Here is a 21,102-nt window from a genome sequence, read left to right as displayed (position 1 = left end):
TATATTTTTCCCTGTCCCTGTCCCGTCCCCGCATATTCCCCATCGTCGGGGAACGGGGCGGGGAATCCCCGTCGGTGATGGACACCATAACGGGGACCCGTTTATTGAAAAAAAATGTAAAAATACAAAATTTATATTTGCAAATATTAAATTAAAACAACATTAACATAAAACTAAATTCATTCCATAATTGATAGTCATTTAGATAAATTCTAAAATTAAAAATCCTTCAATGTAAAACTTAAAATCCATAAACATAAGCTTAAAACATAAACATAAACTTGAGAACCAAACAAACACACACAACTTAATAAAATTGTAATAATGTCTTCATCTTCAACTTTGAAATCTAGTAGTAGTCACCACCACCATTCAAGAATTTTTATTCTTCAAGCATCGTAATCCACAAAACTTGGGGCCTAAAATAAAAATGTCATCAATTATAAGTAAATAGATATTTTAAAGAAAAAATAATTAACAAACAAATAAATAAATGCTAACTTACCGCTTCATCATCTTCCACATCATCAAAAAATGTACTATATGAAGCCTCATTTTGTGATGCATCTATGAAATAAACAATATTGGCATTAATATATTTTTTTAATATAAAAGAAAATTAAATAATAAGAGTAGGTTAGAATAAACATACCTAATTTCTCATCCCATAGCCAATCTTGTGTACATACTAAAGCCTCCAACATGTTCGGATGAAGCCTATTACGACAAGGAGTCACATGTCTTCCACTAGTACTGAAAGCAGACTCAGAAGCAACTGCAGACACTGGGATAGCCAAAACATCTCTAGCAACTTGTTGTAATATTGGATATTTAAGACCATTTGTCTTCCACCAAGCTAAAATATCAAACTCTCCACTCCTAGGCAAAATTGCTTCCTCCAAGTATTAGTCTAACTCAGACTTGTAAGTTTCCACATTTGAAGTACTACTAACATACAAGTCAAAACCAACTAAATCATCTACACATCCATCATTATCTCCACCAACTCCAGAAGCATTGAATAAAGGTTCAAGAAGATTTTCTTTTCCATCATTCGATTTATATTCTTTCACTAAATCATAGCACAACATTCTAATTTGCTTAACTTCATTTTGATATTCACCAACATAAATTTTAGGAAAGTAATACTCAATCAATTTCATCTTGAACCTTGGATCCAAAACAATTGCTATGGCTAATATGCCATGAATGGAAGTCCAATACTGCTCAAATTTATCCATCATATTTAATGCCATAATCCTAATCTCATCATAAAAATATTTAAGACACTCCTTAAGCAACAACCAAATTTCACAAATCTTAGAGAAAAAATGATTAGCAGTAGGATATTTACTTCCAGAAAACATCACAGTCACATTGTAAAACAACTTCAGTTTTTCATACATAATTTTTGCCAAAAGCCAATCTCGCTCACTAGGTTCTTTTTTGCAATTTTTCTCAGTATGTATTAGGCGACTAAATACATCTTTATAAGTAATGGCACTAGTAAGCATCAAATAAGTAGAATTCCACATAGTCTTGCAATCAAGCACTAACCTTTTGTTGCTAGAGCATGATAATCCTTTCTTAGCCTCTTCAAACTTTTCAACTCTTTTTGGAGTGCCAGTCTAAAAAAACTACACTCTCACGTATAGTTTCTATGGCACCTTGAATTGCCCCTAGTCCTTGTTGAACAATCAAGTTCAAGATATGAGCAGGCATTTCATGTGAAGTAGTTCCCCATTCATTAGTAAGAAGCATTTCTCAATTTTTCTTTCATTTGATCCATCATGGCAATGTTCACAGTACAGTTATCTGAGGTAAGGGTAGACAACTTACGCTCAATAGACCATTCAATCAAACATTCCATCAACACTTTTGCTAGAAGTTTAGCAGTATGAGGGGCAGGCACATATATAAACCTGAATGTACACAAAAAAAATTATTAGCATATATCGATATCAAATATTGACATAATAAAAAAAATTCTAAGCAATTAATCATATTACCTGATAATTCGATTATGCAAAATCCAAGAATCATCAGTATAATGTGTAGTCACCACCATATACCCTCTCTTTTGATTATTTGATGTCCACAAGTCAGTTGTAATCGCAACTCTACTACGATTGTCATTCATTGAGTTCATTGTCTTGGTCTTTTCCTTCTCATATATCTTCAATATATCCCTCCTAATAGTAGTTTGAGATACATGTCTGAATAATGGCTGGAGAGAGTTGACAAAGCTTCTAAATCCATCATCCTCAACCATATTGAGTGGATACTCATGCAAAACAATCATCTTAGCAAGTTTTTCTCTTGAAAACTCTTGGTCAAAGTTGTGGGCAGCAAGAGAAGTACTTCCATCCTTCTTCCTACTTGGATTCAAGATTGATTGTTTTATATCACGATTCTTTCTAAGAGGACAAATCTTGAAGTGATCATGTAAATGTCTCGTTCCATTTCTGCTTGATCCTCCCAATTTCTTTTGACTAGTAGTTGCAAATTGCCTTATCAACTCCTTCAATTTTTACCTTCTTGAAATGTTTCCAAACAAAAGAAGTCAATTTTCTCTTCACCTGAGTATTCTCATCATCAATAATAGTTTGAGTTTCTGAATCAAGATTATCTAGAGGAGTTGATGAGTCTCCTTCCATTTGTCCATATGTTGATGGTGTGTCTTTTTCATTCTCACTCATAGTTCCACTACATATAATAATAGACATGAAAAATGTCAATATACAAATGATAAAATGCAAAAATTATTTTAAAGTACAAAAAAAAACAGTTATAGACTTATAAATTTATAATGTTTAAAATAGAATAACATAAAATAATAAAACATAAAAAAATATATGTACTACATAAACTTATTTTATTATATATAATATGATACACATATTTAAATATAAAATCTAATATATATATATAATATACCGCAAGATTCACATGAATTACAACTTTACATGTAGATGTAAACATAAATAACATATGTAAGACACACAAATATAAACATGCAAACGTCGATACAAAAAAACAGTTACAGCATATACTTATATACATTCCATACATCTTATTAAGAATAAAATACAAAATAATATTTTGTTCTACTATTATAATCTATCTTTATATTCATGTGAATCATGTATGTAGATATGAATTTATGTACATTCATCAATTATGCAGAATTATACATATATCACATATCAATTTACATACAAGGTAAAAAATTTCAAATCTTAATAAATATATATATATACAATATAAAATTTACCTCAAATTTTAATATATAAAATTTACCTCAAATTTTAATATATAAAATTTACCTCAAATTTTAATAAATATATATATAGTATACATACAAGACAAAAAAAATTGCTACCAAAGAAAAGAATGAATGATATTAATAATAATAATAAAAACAATCAGTTTCATAATATTATTCAAAAAAAAAATATTCTACTAAAAGTAAAATAGAGTACTACTAACATCATATTTCCTTCCATTTCAGAGCCACTATCAGTATCACACAAACCACTACCTCAATCTATGCGAGAGGAATTTTAGTTTAGACTGTAAGAGAAACTGAAAAGTGAAAACAATATATAAGATATCTGCTTGTATGTATATACTATATACTCTACTTTGTATGCAAATATACTATTAATATATAATATTCAGTAAAATCTTTTTAAATTAATAACATATAATTTATGAAATTTAATATCAATTACTATTATTAGCCTCTCAAATCACCAATCACCAATCAATTGTAATTTAATATCAATTACTATTAATATATCATAGTCGGTGGGTGAGGGTGAGGTAAGGTTACTGAGGTGACTTTTTAGTTTTTATATTCATTTGTAATTTACAATACCAATCACCAATCAATCAGCAAGATTTTTAAAATCAAATTGATATGATTACAAAAAAAAAGGGTAAACCGTAAACCATATAAATGTCATATATAATTGTATATGTAATTAATCAATGAATATGAAATGACATATATTGAGAAGAGGAAAAGTCCAAGGTATATATTTATTATAAGTAATTAACTATTATAATTTATATGTATTAATATATAATCGGGGATAAATCGGGGCGGATAGTACTTCCCCAACCCCGCCCCGCCTCCGACTCGGGTACGTAAAATCAACCCCGTCCCCGCATCCGATCCCCACAAAGTCGGGGAATCCCCGCCCCATTAGGGGCGGATCCCCGCGGGTCCCCGTCCCCGTGGTGTTTATGTGCAACACTAGTCACAGGGTATGGGTTTGGGCCCACTTTCGGGTCCTTTTCAGGGTTTGGGTCCAAGGCTGGGTCATAAATCCAAACACTGACTACGGGTTTTGTCCAAGCCCTGGGTCCAGATCCGAATCCCAATCTCGGGTTATTCTGGTTCCATTTCTTGTGCCGGGTCACGAGCTGGGTCCTAGGTTGAAGTTCAGGTCTGAGTCGGGTGCTAGTTCCCGGTCCTGGTTCTGTTTCCCAGGTCTCTATCCTGATTATGGGTCTAGGTCCTGGTTATTGTGTGGGTTTGGGTCCCGGTCTAGGTTCGGGTTCGAGTCTTAGTGTCGTTTCGGGTTTAGGTCTCTGTCTGGGTTTTGATATTGGTTCGGGTTTGGGGTTAGGTCATGGTCCTGGTCCTAGTCCTAGTTCGGTTCTAGTTCCATTTGCGATTCTAAGTTTGAGTTCAGGTCGGAGTTCGAGTCCTGCTCTGAGTTTGGGTTCAGGTCCGGATTCAAGTCTAGGTCCAAATCAAGCTCCGGGTATGGGTTCGCGTCCTGGGTCTTTGTCTAGGTTGGGTCCGAGTCCCAAGTTCCAATCCCGATCTGAATCTGGATTCGGTTCTGAGTCTAAGTCCTTCGTTCTGATCCTGGTCAGGGTTCGAGTTGGCTCTAAGTCCGGGTCTACCTTTTGGTCCTATTCTAGGTGTGGATGTTAGAGTTCGGGTCCGAGTCTGTGTCCGGGTTTGTGTCTAGGTCTGGACCCCGATCTGGGTCTAGGCTCTTGTCCAGGTCCAAGTACGGGTCCCGAGTGCGGGTCCAAGTTTTGGTGTGGGTCAGTATCTCGGTCCAGATCTAGGTCTAGCATTTCGATCCCAGTCTGGGTCTTGGTCCGAGTCCAGTTGCGTATCCGGATCCCTATCTACGTCCAAGTCTGTGTTTGGGATCGGGTCCCAGATTTAGGTCTAGGTCGAGGTCTCAGTTCTTGTCTTGGTACACAATCGTGTCCTGGCACGAGTTCCAGTCTCAGTTTGGGTCTGAGGCTAGGTCTGTGTTCGGTTCTAGGTGTGGGTCCAGTTCCTGGTCACAGACCTAGTCTTGTTCTAGGGTCTTGGTTCAGTGTTTCTTGTTCAGGTTCTAATTTTGGGTCCCAAGTCTAGGTCTAGGTTCGGGTTTGGTTCTTGGTGTGGGTTCTCGTCCTAGTCTGAGTCCCAAATCTAGACACCGACTACTGGTCTGTTCAAGGCCCCGTTACCCAAATCCCGAGTCAAGATCTGGATCACTGTCACGGGTCTCGATCTAGTTCTGGTTCACGTCCCTGGTCCCATTTCTGAGTTTGGGTTCGGGATCGAGACTGGGGTGCGGTTCTAGGTCTCGACCCTGGCTTTGTGTCCCTAGTCTGGTTCCATGTTTAGGTCTGAGTTCAGGTTCGGGTTCGGGTCCCGAGTCCAGGTTTGGGTCGGGATCCGGGTCCGTCTCCCAATTCAGGTTTAGCTCTGATTTGGAGTTTGGGTCCTGGACCGGTTACGGTTCTAGATCTAGGTCCAATTTCAATTGTGATTTCAAGTCCTAGTCCTAGTTCCAGTCCCGGTCAACTTCTAGTTTTGGTTCCAATTATGGGTCACAGGGTACGGGTTCGGGTCCACTTTTGGGTTTGGGACTGGGTTCAGGTCTGGGTGTAGGTTCGTGTCCTTGTCAGGGTTCGGGTGCAAGGCTGGGTCATAAATCGAGACACCGACTACGGGTTTTGTCCAAGCCCTGGGTGCAGATCCGGATCCCAATCTCTGGTCCCAGTCTGGTCCAAGTCTGGTTCCATTTCTGGTGCCGGGTCACGAGCTGGGTCCTAGGTTCAAGTTCGGGTCTGGGTCGGGTACTAGGTCCCTATCCTAGTTCTGTTTCCCAGGTGTCTATCCTAATTCTGGGTCTGGGTCAAGGTCCCAGTTATTGTGTTGGTTTGGGTTCTGGTCTAGGTTCAGGTTCGAGTCTTAGTGTCATTTCGGGTTTAACTCTCTGTCTGGGTTTTGATCTAGGTTCAGGTTTGGGGTTAGGTCCTTGTCCCGGTCCTAGTCCTAGTTCGGTTCTAGTTTAATTTACGATTCTGAGTTCGAGTTTGGGTTTCTGTTCGAGTTGGAGTTCGAGTCCTGGTCTGAGTTTGGGTTCAGGTCCTGATTTCAGTCTAGGTCTAGATCAGGCTCCGGGTGTAGGTTCGCGTCCTGGATCTTGGTCTAGGTTGGGTCGGTGTCCAAAGTTCCAATCCCAATCTGAGTCTGGATTAAGTTCTGGGTCTAAGTCCTTGGTTCTGATCTTGGTCTAGGTTCGAGTTGGGTCCGGGTCCAGGTCTAGCTTTTTGTTTGATTTTAGGTGTGGGTGTTTGAGTTCGGGTCCGAGTGTTTGTCCGGGTTTGTGTCCAGGTCTGGACCCCGATCTTGGTCTAGGTTCGTGTCCAGGTGCAAGTTCGGGTCCCGTGTGCGGGTCCAAGTTTTGATCTGGGTCAGGATCTCGGTCCAGATCTAGGTCCAGCATTTCGATCGCAGTCTAGGTATTTGTCCGAGTCCAGTTTCGTTTCCAGATCCCTATCTAGGTCAAAGTCTGTGTTTTGGATCGGGTCCAAGATTTAGGTCCAGGTCTGGGTCTCAGTTCCGGTCTGGGTACACGACCTTGTCCGGGCCCGAGTTCTAGTCTCAGTTTGGGTCTGAGGCTAGGTCTGTGATCGGTTCTAGGTCTGGGTCCGGGTCCTTGTCACGGTCCTTGTCTTGTTCTAGGGTCCCTTTTCGGCGATTCTTATTCAGGTTCTAATTTTGGGTCCCAAGTCTAGGTCTGGGTTCGGGTTTGGTTCTTCGTCTGGGTTGTGGTACTAGTCTGAGTCCCAGATGTAGACACCGCCTACTGGTTTGTTCCAGGCCCCGTTACCCGAATCCGGAGTGAAGATCTGGATCACTTTCACGTGTCTCGGTCTTATTCTGGTTTAGGTCCCAGGTCCCATTTCTGAGTTTGGGTTCGGGATCGAGACTGGGGTGCAGTTCTAGGTCTCGACCCTTGTTCTATGTCCCTTGTCTGGCTCCATGTTAAGGTCTAAGTTCAGGTTTGGGTTTGGGTCTCGAGTCCAGGTTTGGGTTGGGATCCGGGTCCGTCTCCCAATTCGGGTCTAGGTCAGATTTGGAGTCCGCGTCCTTGTCCGGTTACGATTCTGGATCTAGGTCCAATTTTAGTTATGATTCCAAGTCGAAGTCCTAGTTCAAGTCCCGGTCAACTTCCGATTTTGGTTCCAATTTTGGTTCACAGGGTACAAGTTCGGGTCCACTTTTGGGTTTGGGTCTGGGTTAAGGTCTGGGTGGGTTCGGGTCCTTGTCAGGGTTCGGGTCCCGGGTTGGGTCCCAAATCCACACACCGACTACGGGTTTTGTAAAAACACTGGGTCCAGATCAAGATCCCTATCTCGGGTGCTAGCCTGGTTCAATTTCTGGGGCTGGGTCACGAGCTGGGTCCTAGGTTCAAATTCGGGTCTAGGTCGGGTACTAGGTCCCGGTCCTAGTTCTGTTTCCCAGGTCCCTACCCTGATTTTGGGGCCAGGTCCCGATTATTGTGTGGGTTTGGGTCGCGGTCTAGGTTCGAATTCGAGTCCTAGTCTCGGTTCCAGTTTAGGTCTCTGTCTGGGTTTTGATCTTTGTTCGGGTTTGGGTTTAGGTCCTAGTCCGGGTCCTAGTCCTAGTTCAGTTCTAGTTCCATTTACGATTCTGAGTTCGAGTTTGGGTTTGAGTTTGGGTCGGAGTTCGAGTCATGGTCTGAGTTTGGGTTCTGGTCTGATTTCAGTCTAGGTCAAGATCAGGCTCCGGGTGTGGGTTCGCGTCCTGGGTCTTGGTCTAGGTTGGGTCCAAGTCCCAAGTTCCAATCCCGATCTGAGTTTGGGTTCAGTTCTTGGTCTAAGTCCTTGGTTCTGATCCTGGTCTGGGTTCGAGTTTGGGTCCCTGTCCGAGTCTAGCTTTGGGTCTTATTCTAGGTGTGGTTGTTTGAGTTCGGGTCCGAGTCTGTGTCCGAGTTTGTGTGCAGGTCTGGACCCCGATCTGGGTCTAGGTTCGAGTCTCGACTGCGGGTCCAAGTTTGGGTCTAGGTCAGGATCTTGGTCCAGATCTAGGTCCAGCATTTCGATCCCAGTCTGGGTCTTCGTCTGAGTCCAAGTTCGTATCCGGATCCCTATCTAGGTCCTAGTTTGTGTTTAGGATCGGGTCCAAGATTTAGGTCCAGGTCTGGATCTTAGTGCCGGTCTGGTTAGACGACCGTGTCCGGGCCTAAGTTCCAGTTTCAGTTTGGGTCTGAGGCTAGGTCTGTGTTCTGCTCTAGGTCGTGCTCCTGGTCACGGTCTGAGGCAATTCTTGTTCAGGTTCTAATTTTGGGTCCCAAGTCTAGGTCAGTGTTCGGGTTTGGTTCTTCGTCTGGGTTCTGGTCCTAGTCTGAGTCCCAGATCTAGACACCGACTACTGGTCTGTTCTAAGCCCCGTTACCCGAACACCAAGTCAAGATCTGGATCACTGTCTCGGGTCTCGGTCTGGTTCCTCTATAGGTCCTAGGTCCCATTTCTGAGTTTGGGTTCGGGATCGAGACTAGGGTGCGGTTCTAGGTCCCGACCCTGGTTCTATGTTCCTAGTCTAGTTCCTTGTTTGGGTCTGAGTTTAGGTTTGATTTCGGGTCCCGAGTCCCAGTCTGGTTCCATTTCTGGTGCCGGGTCACGAGCTGGGTCCTAGGTTCAAGTTCGCGTCTGGGTCGGGTACTAGGTCCCGGTCCTTGTTCTGTTTCCCAGGTCCCTATCCTGATTCTAGGTCTAGGTCCCGGTTATTGTGTGGGTTTGGGTCCCGGTCTAGGTTCGGGTTCGAGTCCTAGTCGCGGTTCGGGCTTAGGTCTCTCTCTGGGTTTTGATCTGGGTTCGGGTTTGGGTTTAGGTCCTTGTCCTGGTCCTAGTCCTAGTTCGGTTCTAGTTCCATTTTCGATTCTGTGTTCGAGTTTGGGTTTCAGTTCGGGCCGGAGAAGAGTCATGGTCTGATTTCGGGTTCGGGTTCGGATTTCAGTTTATGTCCAAATCAAGCTCCGGGTGTGAGTTCACGTCCTTGGTCTTTGTATAGGTTGGGTCTGTGTCCCAATTCCAATCTCGATCAGAGTCAGGATTCAGTTCAGGGTCAAGTCCTTGGTTCTGATCCTAGTCTGGGTTCGAGTTTGGGTCTGGGTCTAACTTTGGGTATGAATCTAGGTGTGGGTGCTTGAGTTCGGGTCCGAGTCTGTGTCCGGGTTTGTGTCTGGGTCTGGACCCCGATCTGGGTCTAAGTTCGGGTCCAGGTCCAAGTTTTGGTCCAAGTTCCAGTCTCAGTTTGGGTCTAAGGCTAGGTCTGTGTTCGTGTCTTGGTCTGGGTCCGGGTCCTGGTCAAGATCCTAGTCTTGTTCTAGGGTCCTAGTTCGGCGACTCTTGTTCAAGTTCTAATTTTTGGTCCCAGGTCTAGGTCTAGGTTCGGGTTTTGTTCTTCGTCTAGGTTCTGGTCCTAGTCTGAGTCCCAGATCTAGACACCGACTACTGGTCTGTTCAAGGCCCCGTTACCCATATCCTGAGTCAAGATCTGGGTCACTGTCACGGGTCTCGGTCTTGTTTTGGTTCAGGTCCCAGGTCCCATTTCTGAGTTTGGGTTCGGGATCGAGACTGCATTGCGGTTCTAGGTCCCGACCCTGGTTCAGTGTCCTTAGTTTGGTTCCATGTTTTGGTCTGAGTTCAGGTTCAGGTTCGGGTCCCGAGTCCAGGATTGGGTTGGGATCTAGGTCCAGCTGCCAATCTGGGTCTAGGTCTTATTAGGACTCCGGGTCCAAGTCCAGTTACGGTTCTTGATCTAGGTCCAATTTCAATTATGATTCCAAGTCCAAATCCTAGTTTTTGGTCACAGGTCTAGATCTGGGTTTTGGTTTGGTTCTACGTCGGGGTTTCTGGTCCTAGTCAGAGTCCTAGATCTAGACACCGAGCCTCTTGGTGCACGCTCCGGGCACAGTTACCTGAATCCCAAGTAAGGATCTAAATCACTGTCACGTGTCTCGTTCTAGTTCTAGTTCACGTGTCCCTAATCTGGTTCAATGTTTGAATCAGAGTTCAGGTTCGGGTTCGGGTCCCGAGTCCAGGTTTGGGTTGGGATCCGGGTTCGGCTCCCAATTTGGGTCTAGGTCTAATTTGGAATCCTGGTCTTGGTCCAGTTACGGTTCTAGATCTAGGTCCAATTTCAGTTATGATTCCAAGTCCAAGTCCTAGTTCCAGTCCCGGTCAACTTCGAGTTTTGGTTCCAATTTTGGGTCATAAGGTACTAGTTCGGGTCCACTTTTTGTTTTGGGACTGGGTTCAGGTCCGGGTGTGGGTTCGGGTCCTTGTCAAGGTTCGGGTCTAGGGCTGGGTGCCAAATCCACACACCGACTATGGGTTTTATCCAAGCCCTGGGTCCAGATCCGGATCCCAATCTCGCGTCCTAGTCTGGTTCCATTTTTGGTGTCGAGTCACTAGCTGGGTCCTACGTTCAAGTTCGTGTCTGGGTCGAGTACTAGGGCTCCCGGTCAAATTCCAGTTTTTTTTCCAATTTTGGGTCACAAGGTACATGTTCGGGTCCACTTTTGGGTTTGGGACTGGGTTCAGGTCCGGTTGTGGGTTCGGGTCCTTGTCAGGGTTCGGGTAAAGGGTTGGGTCCCAAATCTAGACACCAACTACGGGTTTTGTCCAAGCCCTGGGTCCAGATCCGGATCCCAATCTCAGGTCCCAGTCTGGTTCCAATTCTGGTACCGGGTCACGAGCTGGGTCCTACGTTCAAGTTCGTGTCTGGGTGGGGTACTAGGTCCCGGTCCTAGTTCTGTTTCCCAGGTCCCTATCCTTATTCTGGGTCCAGGTCCCGTTAATTGTGTGGGATTGGGTCCCGGTCTAGGTTCGAGTTCGAGTCCTAGTCTCTGTTCATGTTTAGGTCTCATTCTGGGTTTTAATCTAGGTTCGGGTTTGGGTTTAGTTCCTGGTCCTTGTCCTAGTCCAAGTTCGGTTATAGTTCCATTAGCGATTCTGAGTTCGAGTTTGGGTTTGAGTTCGGGTCGGAGTTCAAGTCCTGTTCTGAGTTTGGGTTTCGGGACCAGACTTAAGTCTAGGTCCAGATCAGGCTCCGGGTGTGGGTTCGTGTCATGGGTCTTAGTCTCGGTTGGGTCCGAGTCCTAGGTTCCAATCTCGATCTGAGTCTGGATTCAGTTCTGGGTCTTAGTCCTTGGTTCTGATCCTGGTCTGTGTTCGAGTTTGGATCCGGGTCCGGGTCTATCTTCGGATCTGATTCTAGGTGTGGGTGTTTGAGTTCGGGTCCGAGTTTGTGTCCGGGTTTGTGTCCAGGTCTGGACCCCGATCTGGGTCAAGGTTCAGGTCCAGATCCAAGTTCTTAACCTGAGTGCGGGTCCAAGTTTAGGTCTGGGTCAGGATCTCTGTCCAGATCTAGGTCAAGCATTTCGATCATAGTCTGGGTCTTGTCCTAAGTCCAGGTTCGTATTCGGATCCCTATCTAGGTACAAGTCTATGTTTAGGATCGGGTCCCAGATTTAGCTCCAAGTCTTGGTCTCAATTCCGGTATGGGTACACGACCCTGTCCGGGCCCGAGTTTCAGTCCCTGTCTGAGGCTAGGTCTGTGTTCGGTTCTAGGTCTGGGTCCGGCGATTCTTCTTCATGTTCTAATTTTGGGTCCCAGGTCTAGATCTGGGTTCAGGTTTGGTTCTTCGTCTGGGTTCTGGTCCTAGTTTGAGTCCCAGATCTAGACACCGACTACTCGTCTGTTCCAGTCCCCGTTACCCGAATCCCGAGTCAAGATCTGGATCACTTTCACGGCTTTCGGTCTTGTTCTGGTTTAGGTCCTAGGTCCCATTTCTGAGTTTGGGTTCGGGATCGAGACTGGCGTGCGGTTCTAGGTCCCGACCCTGGTTTTGTGTCCCTAGTCTGGTTCCAAGTTTGGGTTTGAGTTTAGGTGATACGAACCACACCAACTTGTGATGAAACCCGACACCAAATATGGAACAACCACCAAGAACAAACGATGTTGGAATGGAACCTTGACCCAATGCTTAGCGAAGCACGAACCTTGGTGGTATAAGGAAGACGCCACAAACGGGGATGGAAATCCGTTTGATAAGTCAAGTTGAACGCCACAAGGATACCTCCTTGATAAGTTCACAAGTTTCTTCAAGAACTCTAGAAGATAAAACTCACAATTTGCATATATGATAATCTGGTTTTTACAATGGAAAGGTAGTCCCTTTTATAGGACGAAAATGACACCTACAAGACCTTTGGACTTCAACATTAACACACCTAAGACCTTTGGTCTTTCCAATAAAAGCATACTAAATAAGACTCTTGGTCTTCATAATGAAAGCTCCATAATGAAGACCTTTTGACTCCACTCTTGTAACTCCCACACAAAAGAACTTGATACATATAAATGTGACAACTATGACCATATGATAAAAACGTGACACATAAAATTAAATAAAACGTGACACATATAATGAAGCTTCAAAATTTAGTCCACTTTGATGAGTATGACCAATCTTTGTTCTCCTTCCGTGTTGACCACGGTCTCTTCTTGATTTAAGACTTTGTGTACTAGGCTGTTAAGCTCTTCCTTGAATCTCTTAGCTCGTGCCCTAGTCCTTTGGACCCACTCGGAATTGGACTTGATACTTGGTCCTTGATGTCCTCATCATTCCCCCCTTCTTTAGAAGGATTTGTCCTCAAATCTTCACCTGTATCAAATGGACTTAAATCAGAAACATTAAATGTAGCACTAACATTATATTCACCTGGCAAATCGAGTTTGTAGGCATTGTCATTGATCCGTTCAAGTACTTGAAATGGACCATCTCCGCGAGGCAGCAATTTAGAACGCCTTTGTGTTGGAAATCTCTCTTTCCTCATGTGTAACCATACCCAATCACCTGGTTCAAAAACCTGCTTGTGACGACCCTTGTTAGCCTGCTTAAGGTATTGTTCAGTCCTCCTTTCTATGTTGAGTCGGGCCCTCTCATGGAATTTCTTCACACATTCTGCCTTCTTCTCGCCATCTAAATTCAAATGCTCAGAAACAGGTAAAGGTGATAAATCCAAAGGAGTTAGAGGATTAAAACCATACACAATTTCAAATGGTGAAAATTTAGTAGCAGAATGCATTGCACGATTATAGGCAAACTCAACATGTGGCAAACAATCTTCCCAAGTCTTAATGTTTTTACTTATGATTGCCCTTAACAAGGTGGATAGGGTCCTATTAACTACTTCTGTTTGACCATCTGTTTGAGGGTGACAAGTAGTAGAAAATAACAATTTTGTCCCAAGTTTTCCCCACAATGTTTTCCAAAAGTAACTTAGGAACTTAGCATCCCTATCTGATACAATTGTTCTAGGCATACCATGTAATCTCACAATTTCCCTAAAGAACAAATCTGCAACATTAGATGCATCATCGGTTTTATGACAAGGGATAAAATGAGCCATTTTAGAAAATCGGTCTACTACCACAAAGATTGAATCCCTCCCACGCTTACTTCTTGGTAGACCTAACAAAAAATCCATAGAAATGTCAATCCATGGTGAACTAGGGATAGGTAGGGGTGTGTAAAGGCCATTTGGCTGTACTCTTGATTTAGCTTGCCTACAAGTGACACACCTACCACAAATTCGCTCAACGTCCCGTTTCATATGGGGCCAAAAGAAATGCTCTTGCAACATAGCTAGAGTTTTAGCAACTCCAAAATGTCCCATCAACCCTCCCCCGTGGGACTCTCTAACAAGCAAATCTCTCACAGAACAATTAGGCACACACAATCTATGTTCCCTAAATAGAAAATCCTCATGCCTATAAAACTTTCCTTCAGCAGTCTTTTCACAAAGAGCATAAATTTCCCCAAAATCATGGTCAGCAGAATACAACTCTTTTATATGTTCAAACCCAAGCAATTTAGCATCAAGAGTAGAGATTAGAGCATACCTGCGAGAAAGGGCATCAGCAACCACATTCTCCTTACCTTGTTTATACCGAATGACATAAGGAAAGGTCTCAATGAACTCAACCCATCGTGCATGTCTCTTGTTGAGTTTGTGTTGGCTTTTCAAATGTTTCAAGGATTCATGATCCGTGCGAATCACAAACTCCTTTGGCCACAAATAGTGCTGCCATGTTTCTAAGGCACGCACTAGTGCATACAATTCTTTGTCATAAGTGGGGTAATTGAGGGCAGCCCCACTTAGCTTTTCACTAAAGTATGCAAGCGGTCTCCCATCCTGCATAAGAACAGCGCCAATACCAAGCCCAGAAGCATCACATTCAATTTCAAAAGTGTTAGAAAAGTTAGGCAAAGCAAGTAAAGGAGCATGCGTAAGCTTGTATTTCAGCAGCTGAAATGCCTCCTCTTGAGCTTCACCCCATTTGAATGACACATTTTTTTTTTATTACTTCTGTAAGTGGAGCGGCAATTGTGCTAAAATTTTGCACAAACCTCCTGTAGAAGCTAGCAAGTCCATGAAAACTTCTAACATTACCTATCGATGTAGGGGTCGGCCACTCTTGGATGGCTTTGATCTTTTCCTCATCCACCTGAATACCTGTAGCACTTACAACAAAACCTAGGAATACAAGCTTATCGGTGCAGAATGTACACTTGCTAAGGTTAGCGTATAAACTTTGTTTCCTAAGGACTTCCAAAACAGATTGCAAATGCAACGCATGGTCATGCAAATTCTTACTGTAAATAAGAATATCATCAAAATACACAACCACAAATTTGCCAATGAAAGCACGCAATACATGATTCATTAAGCGCATGAAAGTACTAGGTGCATTAGTTAATCCAAAAGGCATGACTAACCACCCATACAAACCATGTTTAGTTTTAAAAGCAGTTTTCCATTCATCCCCTTCTTTCATACGTATCTGATGATACCCACTTTTGAGATCAATTTTTGAAAACACACAAGAACCATGCAATTCATCTAGCATGTCATCTAAACGAGGAATGGGATGTCGATACTTTACCGTTATATTGTTGATGGCTCGACAGTCAACACACATCCTCCATGTTCCATCCTTCTTTGGAACTAGAATCACTGGAACAGCGCAAGGACTCATGCTTTCTCTCACATGTCCTTTCTCCATCAATTCTTCAATTTGCCTTTGCAATTCCTTTGTTTCATCAGGATTGCTTCTGTAGGCTGGTCGGTTTGGGATGGAAGCACCTGGAACAAAATCAATTTGATGTTCTATTCCTCTAATAGGTGGTAACCCATGTGGTACCTGCTCAGGAAATACATCATTGAATTCCTGCAAAAGAGACACAATGGTACATGGCAGCGAAGAATCAAGTTGGTTAGCATTTAAAAGAGCCTCCTTATACACTAGTAAAATCATGGGCTGTTTTGTGCACAATGCTCTCTTAATCTCACTTTTGTTTGCATAAAAGTGTTGTTTTCTCTCACTTGATTCCACAATTTTCTCTCTTTTTCTCTCATTTTGTTTCCTCTCACTCATCTTTCCACTCTCTTTTTGCTCACTCAGTTTCTTTTTGTCACTCAATTTTTGCAACCTCGCTTGATCTTCATACACTTGTTTTGGTGTCAAAGGCGCTAGAGTGATTGCCGTGACGGAAAGTAAATGAGTACTTGTTGGTGAAGCCATCATGTTGTACTCGTCGATCAAATTGCCAAGGCCTTCCTAGAAGGAGGTGTCCGGCTTGCATTGGAACGACGTCACACAAAGACCTCATCTTCATACTTGCCAATGCGAAATGAAACAAGTACTTGTTTTGTAACCTTCACTTCACCACTATCATTCAACCATTGCAACTTGTATGGACAAGGATGCTTAAGCGTTGTAAGCCCAAGCTTGTCAACCATAGAAGCACTTGCAACGTTAGTACAACTACCTCCATCAATAATGACACTACATACCTTGTCCCTCACATGACATCGAGTGTGAAAGATGTTCTCCCGCTGCACTTCTTCTGCCACTTCTTTTGCTTGCAAATTCAGGACTCGCCTCGTAACTAGTGCAAGCATCTCTCCAGATTCTGGGCCATATTCATTGTCAGAAGCATCTTCCAATGGTGGCATGTCAGCAAGATCATCTTCACCTTAAGAATCTATTTCTCCACTTTCCCGAATCACCATAACTCTTTGGTTTGGACACTGGCTGGCTATATGTCCCCGCCCCTGGCATTTGAAACACCTTATCTCACTAGAATGAGACTTAGTTTGAGTTGTTTTACCTTGAGGTGGCGTGGCTGTAGTGGATGGTTTTGGTGTAGATGATGAACTGGGTTGGTCATCCTTCTTTGGATAGTTCGACCTCCAAGGTGTTGTACTTGGCTTGTGTGTGCTCGGCCTTGATCTCGAACTTAAACTACCCTTCTTGAGCTGTCTCTCAACTTTGATTGCCATGTGAACCAAATCTTCTAACTCCACATAATGGTGTAGCTCGATTGGGTCAGCAATCTCTCGGTTCAACCCATTTAAAAACCTCGCCATTGTTGCCTCCCGATCCTCTTCAACATTGGCTCTAATCAGAGCCATCTCCATCTCCTTGTAATACTCATCAACACTTCTGTAGCCTTGACGAAGGCCTTGCAACTTAAGATAGAGATCACGATAATAATGAGGTGGTACAAACCGTTGCCTCATTACCCTCTTCATTGCCTCCCATGTTTCAATAGGGCGATCTCCACTCCGTCTCCTGTTAGTGCACAACTGATCCCACCAAACAATAGCATAATCAGTAAACTCAATGGCAGCAAGTTTTACCTTCTTCATGTCTGAATAGTTGTGACAATCAAAGACTAACTCCATTTTCTTCTCCCACTCTAGTTATGCTTCAGGATCACTCTTCCCTTGAAAGGCTGGGATTCTCATCTTTATATTCCCCAAATAATTGTCTACTTGGTTCCTATCTTCTCTATTCCCACCATACCTCCTATTGGTACCCGTCGACATCCTATCAACCTCTTCATCAGAAACTACTCCTTCGAAATCTCCTTCATTTTCATTCCCCCTTTGGTGTACTCTTCTCCCCCTTGGTCTCCGTTGTGCTCCTTCTTCCACCCTATTCAACCGCTCATGTATTTGCTCACACTCCTCCCTCAACAATCTCCTCATCTCCCCCATAATGGCTTGAAGTTGTAGATTTGGAACTGTAGGTTGTGGATTGTTATCACCCGAGTTTTGTGACATGATTAAAAATTCTGCGAAACAATAAAGTTAGACAAGTATAGAAAGGACCTCACTACACTCCCTCACGTGTTTCACTCAAAGAAAAGTGGTCACTCAAAGTCACTCGTGTTTCACTCAATAATGGCTTTTACCCTTAAATAAGCTCACACCTCTGCCTTTTTCCACTCTTTATCTTCTTTAAGCTCTTTGAAAACTAGTGAAATGGAGGTTCAAGCAGTCAATTCTACCCAATAAAGCAAACGAAAACCGATGAAAAAGTGGCGAAAAGTGGTGATTTTTTTTGTTGGTGATTTTGGAACACTAGAGTGGGGTTTAGGCAAAAGGGCCTTTAGACTGTAAGGAACAAGAATATAACAAAAAAAAATTTAATATGGGTTTAGGCAAAAGTGGTGATTTTTTTTTTTTGGTGATTCTTTTTTTTTTTTTTGAAAACCAAAAGCCAACCTGAATTCAAGTACGAATTAATACCAAAATGCTTCAATAACAATGCTTCCAAAACTCTTTGACACTAGAGTAAACAATGGGAACAAGGGAAAACAAATGAGTTGAAATGAAGACAGATTAGGACTTAGCAATATCAAACAGATTCGAATTTCAAGGAATAAGGAAAAGATTGAACAAGGAAACGAGTGTGACAAAGAAATTAACAACAATGGTTACGGATTTTAAGAAAGAGAACAAGAACAAGACTAACAACAAGGAACACGAATAGAGTTTTTTTTTTTTTTTTGAAATATTGAGACACTAAAAGAATAAAAAGGATAAGCCAAACCGGATGAACCTTTGCTCTGATACCAACTGATACGAACCACACCAACTTGTGATGAAACCCGACACCAAATATGGAACAACCACCAAGAACAAACGATGTTGGAATGGAACCTCGACCCAATGCTTAGCGAAGCACAAACCTTGGTATAAGGAAGACGCCACAAACGGGGATGGAAATCCGTTTGATAAGTCAAGTTGAACGCCACAAGGATACCTCCTTGATAAGTTCACAAGTTTCTTCAAGAACTCTAGAAGATAAAACTCACAATTTGCATATATGATAATCTGGTTTTTACAATGGAAAGGTAGTCCCTTTTATAGGACGAAAATGACACCTACAAGACCTTTGGACTTCAACATTAACACACCTAAGACCTTTGGTCTTTCCAATAAAAGCATACTAAATAAGACTCTTGGTCTTCATAATGAAAGCTCCATAATGAAGACCTTTTGACTCCACTCTTGTAACTCCCACACAAAAGAACTTGATACATATAAATGTGACAACTATGACCATATGATAAAAACGTGACACATAAAATTAAATAAAACGTGACACATATAATGAAGCTTCAAAATTCAGTCCACTTTGATGAGTATGACCAATCTTTGTTCTCCTTCCGTGTTGACCACGGTCTCTTCTTGATTTAAGACTTTGTGTACTAGGCTGTTAAGCTCTTCCTTGAATCTCTTAGCTCGTGCCCTAGTCACTGGACCCACTGGAATTGGACTTGATACTTGGTCCTTGATGTCCTCATCATTAGGTTCTGGTTCGGGTCTCGAGTCCGGGTTTGGGTTGGGATCCGGGTCCGTCTCCCAATTCGAGTATAGGTCTGATTTGGAGTCCAGTTCTGGTCCGGTTACAGTTCTGGATCTATGTCCAATTTCAGTTATGATTCCAAGTCCAAGTCCTTCTTCCAGTCCCGGTCAACTTCAAGTTTTGGTTCCAATTTTGGGTCATAAGGTACTAGTTCGGGTCCACTTTTGGGTTTGGGATTAGGTTAAGGTGCGGGTGTGGGTTCGGGTCCAGGGCTGTGTCGAAAATCTAGACACCGACTAAGGGTTTTGTCAAAGCACTGGGTCCAGATCCGGATCCCAACTTAGACCCAGAACTTAATCCAGACACAGATCGGGATTAGAACTTGGGACTCGGACCCAACCTAGACCTAGACCCAGGACGCGAACCCACACCCGGAGACTTACTGGACCTATACTTAAATCTGGACCCGAACCGAAACTCAGACTAGGACTCGAACTCTGACCCGAACAAAAACCCAAACTCGAACTCACAATCGCAAATGGAACTAGAACCAAACTAGGACTAGAACTAGGACCAGGACCAGGACAAGGACCTAAACCCAAACCCGAACCCAGATCAAAACCTAGACAGAGAACTAAACCCGAACCAAGACTAGGACTCGAACTCGAACACAGATCGGGACCCAAACCCACACAATAATCAGGACCTTGACCCAGAATTAGGATAGGGACCTGGGAAACAAAACTAGGAATGGGACCTAGTACCCGACCCAGACCCGAACTTGAACCTAGGACCCAGCTCGTGACCTGGCACCAGAAATGGAACCAGACTGGGACCCGAGATTGGGATCCGGATCTGGACCCAGGGCTTGGACAAAACCTGTAGTCGGTGTCTGGATTAGGGACCCAGCCCTGGACCCGAACCCTGACAAGGACCCGGCCCCACACCCGGACCTGAACCCAGTCCCAAACGCAAAAGTGGACCTGAACCCGTACCCTGTGACCCAAAATTGGAACCAAAATCGGAAGTTGACCAGGACTGGAACTAGGACTTGGACGTGGAATCAAAACTAAAATTGGACCTAGATCAAGAACCGTAACCGGACCAAGACCCGGACTCCAAATCCGTCCTAGACCCGAATTGGGAGTCGGACCTGGATGACAACCCAAACCTAGACTCGGGACCCGAACCCGAACCTGAGCTCAGACCCAAACATGGAACCAGACTAGGGAAACAGAACTAGGGTCGGGACCTAGAACCGCACCCTAGTCTCGATCACGAACCCAAACTCAGAAATAGGACCTGGGACCTAAACAAGAACTAGACCGAGACCCATGACAATGATCTAGATCTTGACTCGGGATTCAGGTAACGGGGCCTGGAACAGACCAGTAGTCGGTGTCTAGATCTAGGACTCAGACTAGGACTTGAACAAGAATCGCCAACCAGGACCCTAGAACAAGACGAGGACCGTGACTAAGACCTGGACCCAGACCTAGAACCAATCACTAACCTAGCCTCAGACACAAACTGATAACGGAACTCATGCCCGGACACGGTCGTGTACCCAGACCGGAACAGAGACGCGGACCTGGACCTAAATCTGCGACCCGATCCCAAACACAGACTTAAGATAAGGTTCCGGATACGAACCTAGACTCGGGCCAAGACGAAGACTGGGATCGAAATGCTTGACCTAGATCTGGACCGAGATTCTGGCCCAGACCCAAACTTTGACCCGCACTCGGGAATTGAACTTGGACGTAGACACGAACCTAGACCTAGATCGGGGTCCAGACCTGGACACAAACCCGGACACAGACTCGGACCCGAACTCAAACACCCACACATAGAATCCAACCCAAAGCTAGACCTGGACCCGAACCCAAACTCGAACCAAGACCAAGATCAGAAACAAGGACTTAGACCTAGGCGAACCCGAGACTCAGATCGGGATTGGAACTTGGGACTCAGACCCAACCTAGACCAAGACCCAGGACGCAAACCCACACCTGGAGCCTGACCTGGACCTAGACTTAAATCTGGACCCGAACCCAAACTCAGACCAGGACTCGAACTCTTAACCGAATAAA

At 43.7% G+C, this 21,102-nt stretch overlaps 1 protein-coding gene across 1 annotated transcript; it reads right to left on the bottom strand.

Moving 5' to 3' along the window:
* Nucleotides 1-1,747: 1,747 nt before the first annotated feature.
* On the bottom strand, nt 1,748-2,699 carry LOC133034568 (zinc finger BED domain-containing protein RICESLEEPER 2-like). Its single transcript, XM_061109675.1, has 3 exons — nt 2,580-2,699; nt 2,010-2,521; nt 1,748-1,922 (listed from the first exon to the last, which is right to left on the bottom strand). The coding sequence occupies exons 1-3, from the start codon at nt 2,697-2,699 to the stop codon at nt 1,748-1,750; spliced, it is 807 nt and encodes a 268-aa protein (XP_060965658.1).
* Nucleotides 2,700-21,102: the final 18,403 nt, after the last annotated feature.

The sequence above is a fragment of the Cannabis sativa genome, chromosome 2, assembly GCF_029168945.1.
Source record: "Cannabis sativa cultivar Pink pepper isolate KNU-18-1 chromosome 2, ASM2916894v1, whole genome shotgun sequence".
Taxonomy (NCBI): domain Eukaryota; kingdom Viridiplantae; phylum Streptophyta; class Magnoliopsida; order Rosales; family Cannabaceae; genus Cannabis; species Cannabis sativa.
The sequence above is the reverse complement of the archived record's forward strand: the minus strand, read 5'-3'. Positions and strand labels throughout refer to the sequence as shown.

Excerpts from the sequence above, each read along its gene's own strand:
- LOC133034568 (XM_061109675.1), bottom strand. The coding sequence starts at position 2,699 with ATGAGTGAGAATGAAAAAGACACACCATCAACATATGGACAAATGGAA. Across the intron at positions 2,522-2,579 it reads TTGATGATGAGAATACTCAG|GAGTTGATAAGGCAATTTGC; the intron begins GTGAAGAGAAAA and ends TAAAAATTGAAG. Across the intron at positions 1,923-2,009 it reads TTGCATAATCGAATTATCAG|GTTTATATATGTGCCTGCCC; the intron begins GTAATATGATTA and ends GTGTACATTCAG.